Here is a 6611-nt window from a genome sequence, read left to right as displayed (position 1 = left end):
TACATAGATAAGCCACTGCATGTATTATGCAATAAAAAGCAACACATTATGTTTTCATGATGATCTCTAACCTTTTGCGGTGCTTCCAGTGCAGGTGCAAAGAAGAAGAATGGTCAAGCATCAGTTCCCTGCAAAAACCACAATGGAGACCTTGGATCTAAATGTCACAGTTTCATCACGGATACACTGACATTTGTGTGATGGGATTTAGCCATGGGTTAATATAGCCATCGCTGGCATTGATGTCCATCTTGCTCTCTTTGCTGTGAAGTCTATCTCACTGGTTTTTCCCCCTTTTTTTGCCCTTACAGAAGTTTTTTTTTTTCAAAGGCACCAATTGAATGATGTGCTGCTTAAAAGTTGTTTTATATGTACTTCAGGAAGTCACTGGTAAAAACTACAGATTTAAATCAGAAGCATGTAAATCCAATTAATTATACACTTGGTACTGATGAAATGTTGGTAAATGAAAAAAAAACACATTTTGCAAAAAGTCACAGTATAATGAGGAATTTAAATTGGAATTGTTTATGATTATAAATGCCATGGTGAGGCGGCAGTGTCTCATCAGCCGTGAATATTATTTTATTTTTGATGCCGACAACAGCTGCGGTTGAACATTTTAATGAAGCCTGAGAGATGTTGTCAAAAAAAAAAAGCTTCCCTTTGACAATATTTGATATTCTTCTTCCTCACAGGGGGTCTTTGGGGGATTGCAACATTTAACCACAAATATCCCCTATGAGCTCCCATACTGGTGATCTCGTCAAAGGCTATTTTTTGTGTGTTATTTTGGTCAAACACAGAAAAAAACCCTCCCTCCTCCTTCTGTACTTGTACTGGCGCGACCCGGTGTCGGTTGCTTTCGTAGGGCTCAGGGGGTTCCTAGGGGAGACCAGAATGAAAGTTGAGCATCTTGCTGTGATCCAAAGAAAGTGTGCCAAATTCTATCACTACTGGATTAGCAACACAACGTTTGTGTTCGATCAGCGGAAGACATGGGGGGAAGGATAAAGGAGCAGTTTCCAGGGAACACAAAGATGGAATTTTTTTACAAAAAAAAGCATTGGTCCTTCTATGTAATGATGAATGGATGGATGGTCCCCATTGTTTAAACAAGGGAAACTATGTTTGCATCTTTTAGAACTTCTTAACTAGGAAAATGCAATTGAATTACACAGAAATGTTTTAAAGATTTTGAAATGTAAATACAAGTCAATTTTTGTAAGGGTATCATAGCATAATAATTCATTCTACATAATGTGCAATGTTGCCACTGGTGGTTTTGAGCAGCATAACAGATGACACCAAAGCAATCTGATTGTATGCGTGGAAAATGTTATGACATATCATTCATTTTCTACCGCTTATCCTTACGAGGGTGTGGAGCCTATCCCAGCTGTCTTTGGGCGAGAGGCGGGATACACCCTGGACTGGTCGCCAGCCAATCACAGGGCACATATAGACAAACAACCATTCACACTCACATTCATACTAATGGACAATTTGGAGTCACCAATTAGTCACAGGAGTCCCCGGAGAAAACCCATGCATGCCGAATTGAACTCGGGTCTCCTAGCTGTGAGGCCTGCACGCTAACCACCGTGCAGCCATGACATGTCATATTATAACTTTTTTTCTTTTGTTCTAAAAATACAATATATGGGATTTTGGTTACTATGCTGCTCAAAGTTGGGTTGCTACCACATTACACATACAAACTCTTGTATCTCAATGTTTGGCAAATAACGGTGCATGCCGTTGACATCAATTGATTCAATTATGTCAGCGTACATATGTTGCATAAAGACATGAAATAGTGGAAAACACAGCAATCAAACAGCAGTGAAAGCTTGTCTTCTACATCACACATAATGAAGATGAAAATAGCGCTTAATATGTCTATTTACGGCTGCACGGCGACCGAGTGGTTAGCGCCAATTCCACACTTGGCCATCTCTGTGTGGAGTTTGCATGTTCTCCCCGTACATGCATGGGTTTTCTCCGGGTACTCCGGTTTCCTCCCACATTCCAAAAACATGCTAGGTTAATTGGCCACTCCAAATTGTCCATAGGTTTGAATGTGAGTGTGAATGGTTGTTTGTCTATATGTGCCCTGTGATTGGCTGGCGACCAGTCCAGGGTGTACTCCGCCATCTCACCTGAAGACAGGTGGGATAGGCTCCAGCACGGCCGTCACCCTCGCAAGGATAAGCGGTAGAAAATGAATGAATGTATTTTTTTTTACAATTTCAAACAACTTCAGTGTTTAATAAGAAAAAATGGCTGCTACTGATAGTACATTATAAGCAGCAGTATGCTCACTCCTCCAATACACCCACATGGCTGTCCTGCCAATGTTGACATTTGGAGCAAAAACCCCCGCTGACTTAATCACGGCAGATATTGCGTGTCATTTTGTGCACCACACTCGGACCAGGCTGATGGCAGTGCTAGTAATTCACTACCGCTGTGAGGTGGGACTCCTGGGAGGGGGCGGCGGACGCGCCATTCGTAGTCTCTCTAGGTCACAAGCTTCATTCTGTCTTGGTCCCTTCCCATCCCGCTGAGAGGGGACAGGAGAGGCAGCCAATGTAAACACAAACAGCGGTGACGCAAAGAGGTCTTGATTGCAGAAAGCCACAAACAGGTCATCCGATTAACCATCATGTCACTTATTAGGATTTTATTTTTGTATGTTTCTTAAAATGCACACAGTAGTTGATAAATACTTTACATAACATTATTGCCACTATTATAAATTGCCCCAACAAGTGATGAAAAAAAAAATGTCTAGAAGGAAATAACGGGCGACCAAACATTTTATCTGTCACAACAACCCAAACTCTGGGGACGGGACTAGTCAATGGTTAGTCCAATGGTTTGAAGCCCGGAAATCGGAGAACATACTCTGAGAACTTTCTCAGGAGTTTGTAAGTGCTATTATAAACCTTGCACAGTACGTGGAAGACGGGATCTGCTGACACGTTGCACATAGCAGTAAAAACAAACAATTGATTGAAGTTGTTGGAATTATATCCGCACTTTAACACCAATATATTTACGGAAAATTTAGAGGAAGTAACCCAGGACTTTTCCACCAGGGTTCATGGATGACACACACAAAGACCAGTGTTTGGCATTTGAGATCCTGAACTAAGTGGATTCAGGAAAAGAAGACAAAGCATTTGCTAAAATAAGCATAGAAGCATATATTTTCAAAAATAATATGCCAACAGAAAACACAAAAATACTCCCAACCAGTCTAGTGGTCTACTATTAGGTAAATATATGCTTGTTTTAGTAAATGTTCTTTGCCTGAATTAGATGTACAAAAAACCTATTTGGCTATTCCAATGCTTTGATGTACATTATATTCATCACTGATAGTTGAGTTAATCTTCACTGTAGATTAACTGAATCATATCTGAAGATTCTTCACTCGTGTATCTTGGTTACTCTGATCCTGTTGTGTGTCGTCCATGAACCCTGGTGTCCTGCGGTACTTCCTCTTAATTTTTTGTCAGTATATTGTGTTGGTCATAAAGAGCAGAAATAATTTAACTCATAAAACATAAAACAACTTCGTCCTTGGAAATGTTTACTTTCTTCACGAGGAGTTGATGTTCCTTTCCTTGTAGTGAATCATCTGTTATCATAGAAGATCTTTGGTTGAACGTCTGACGCAATGAGCTGGTTGCCGCTAAGTTCCCACCCACTCTCGGGGCTATGGCCAATCACACGGGATAAGAAGCTTCTGAGGCAGCCAATTATCGCCCGACAAGCTCCGACGTCATTCAAAGCAAAATGGCGGCGCGCATTAGTGGGACTGTCAAGCGACTCTTTCCACAGTAAGTCTAGTTTTATGCAGCATTTATGCACTTTTACTTAGTAACTTAATTACTAATACGATGTGCGAGTATTTTAAGTTAATATTGAAGGTTGTTTTGTGCTGTTGTTATGTTTGGTCGTAGTTTGCGAGCTGTCTAGCCGAATTAGAGTGCAGTCCAAGGACCAAGCTTGGGAATTTGGGAAGCTTGATTGGTTTGTTTACATCCGTTTGCACATTTATTCAAAACACTATGAACATGAATGTTGTGCTTTAAAAACGGAATATGTTTTCAGACTTTCGGCGTTAAGCAGCGGTCTTTTTTTGGCGTTTTACGATGCGTGACTCATATAGCCAGTCTCCCTTTAAATTAAACATTTAACGAAATGAACCCCTTAAACTATATTTGAATAGTTCTATTGGAAGTTTCTTTACAGCAGTAGACGAAACTTAATAACTTATTATATCATTAAAACTATAAGATTGCGCTCAACAATAGACTAAACACAATAAAACAACTGCTTGTGCTATACCTAGCATCAGTAAATTGTTGAATGATCGATGGCTTCAATTACAACATTAAGACATACGCAAGATTGCAGATAGTAATGGAAGTACATGAGTATTCACTTGTGACCTTGTATTGACCTCATACTGACCTTGTGTTTTCTTAGCATCAATGTAATGTTTTTCCTGTTTCACTACCAACATTAAATGTGCACAATTTTGGGACAACCGCTGTACAATAAAACAACAAGATCCTAAACATGCAATGCAGTTCCACGGTCCTTTGAGTGGTGACTCTGCTTGGTCTGGTTGTTGATTTGTTTTAGATCACAAATAATATAAAATTGTGTTGTTTTTATTATAATTGACTACATTTAATTACAGTTAATGCACAAAAAATGCAACATAGAAAAACAAAACGTTGGCATTCTAAACTCCTTTTACATGACAGCATCTCACTGAGTAGAATAATGCCCAAACATGATGTCAGCTTCCCCGAACATGATTAAACAAACAAGTTCAGACTAAATTAACAGTGCCTCTGTTGGTTGCAGCCAAGTACTACACTCCATTTTGCTTCAATTGCTTCAAGGAGTTAATTGTGTAATTTTTGTGTAATCCCATTAACAATCCAAGATACAGTGATGAACACAATACCTGTTGCCTTTACCAAGGTAATAAAAGTAATAGGTACATTTTACAGCCCTAACAAAGGGCCATATCTTTCTAATGGGATCCATTGTGGCGTCTGGGATATGGCGTCTGCATGGTTAGATGGCTGAAACAAGGAAGTGGAATGTGCACGCTTGTTTTTTGTGATTTTTTTTTTTTTATGGACAGCCTAGAGCCACGCTTGCCTTGCCTTGGCAGACTGCTCTTTGTCACCAACACCCCTGTGTCAAAGATGCAACAGCCTCCGGGAAGGAAGCATTGGCCGCTGCTATGAAGTCGACAAGTGATGAAAGTAGCCTAGAGCTTGTCAATTAAGGGAGCTGAGGTCTGCACCTTATAAGCTAATGGCCAGTTTCCTCCCTCTGGGGGCCTGCTAGGATTTTATAGCGGCACTTATAAACGCCCCCAAGTGTAATGCATCCCTATAACGTTTTCAATTAAGAGACACAGTGCATGTGCTTTGGCTGGCTTGGTAGAAAGTTTCACATCAGTTGGGAGGGGACTTTTTTTCAATTGCAACAGAAAGCTGTGCCAAATTGTGTTTTAAAGGTCCTTCCTAAGTGTGGGGATTGTGACCCCTTTTCACACAGTAAAAGCTCAATCACTCAGTTTACACGCTCTAAATTTGTCCGATTCCCCAATGAAAATGGTCGCTTCTATTTTTACTTGTGTATGTGAAGTCCCAGTACGAGTACATTGATTACAAGAAATAGTTGGATTTTTTTCTGCCTCGAGGAATCGCTTACGTCACCCGCACAGACAAAAAAGAAGGAAGTGGAGGTTTGAAGGTGCGGGAGAATGTGAAAATAAAATGTAAAAGAATACAGAAAATATGGTTAAACACCAAGTTGAACATGTTATGATTTGCATCATCTCGTCCCTAATAGAACGAAAGATCCGTGGCTAGGTGAACTTAACGTAGCAAAGATCAGTGAAATTAAAGCTAACGTACCTTACTAATTAATATAAGTTACCTGTGTGGAGGGCTAACTTTCTTTTTTTTCCTTTTTTTAAATTATGACTACTGTCGGATGTGTGGCATTTTATTACGATGGTAACATGACTTAATGTCGCTCAAAGTCTGCTTTTGCTCCCTCAAAATTAAGGCACACTCACTCACTCCAACAAGCCAAAAGGAGTTATATTTTGCTCATAGAGCAGACACCACTAGTATGACCCCAAAAGTAGGTGTGGCCAATGTGCGGCCCAGGGGCCATCTGTGCACCATACCTCATTTGTCATTGCATCACTGCGGAAATAAAATGATTCTAAAACAGAAAAAATGGTAATAATAGAGCAAAAGGAAACGAGGAAAAGGCTGAAATGTTGACACTAACAACCTATAATAACACAAAGCTTTGTATTTAGAGTCAAAACTTTAAAGGGGACCTATTATGCTTGTCGCATGTTTCTGACCTATAAATGTAGTTAGAATGTTGTATTGTTGTGTTAAACCATCCCAAGGTTTCAGATAATGAGGTATGCGCATCTGGAATCTTGTGTAAGTAATGGAACAAAAGCGGTTGTACGTGTAGACACAAGGAAATACACTTTGTTGCTATAGACCAAGGGTGTCAAACATCAGGCCCGCAGATGGGTTTAA

General features: G+C 40.0%; 1 protein-coding gene across 1 annotated transcript in view; it reads left to right on the top strand.

Moving 5' to 3' along the window:
- The first annotated feature begins 3787 nt into the window (after positions 1 to 3787).
- Positions 3788 to 6611, top strand: part of clybl (citrate lyase beta like) — a 56399-nt gene continuing 53575 nt past the window's right edge. The window contains exon 1 of the mRNA XM_058081793.1: positions 3788 to 3851. Within this exon, the coding sequence (XP_057937776.1) occupies positions 3808 to 3851 (44 nt within the window). The 5' untranslated portion in view covers positions 3788 to 3807. The remainder of the gene's footprint in view (positions 3852 to 6611) is intronic.

Source organism: Doryrhamphus excisus, chromosome 9 (genome assembly GCF_030265055.1).
Source record: "Doryrhamphus excisus isolate RoL2022-K1 chromosome 9, RoL_Dexc_1.0, whole genome shotgun sequence".
Classification (NCBI taxonomy): domain Eukaryota; kingdom Metazoa; phylum Chordata; class Actinopteri; order Syngnathiformes; family Syngnathidae; genus Doryrhamphus; species Doryrhamphus excisus.
Note: the sequence above shows the minus strand (reverse complement) of the source record. Positions and strands in the feature narration are given on the sequence as shown.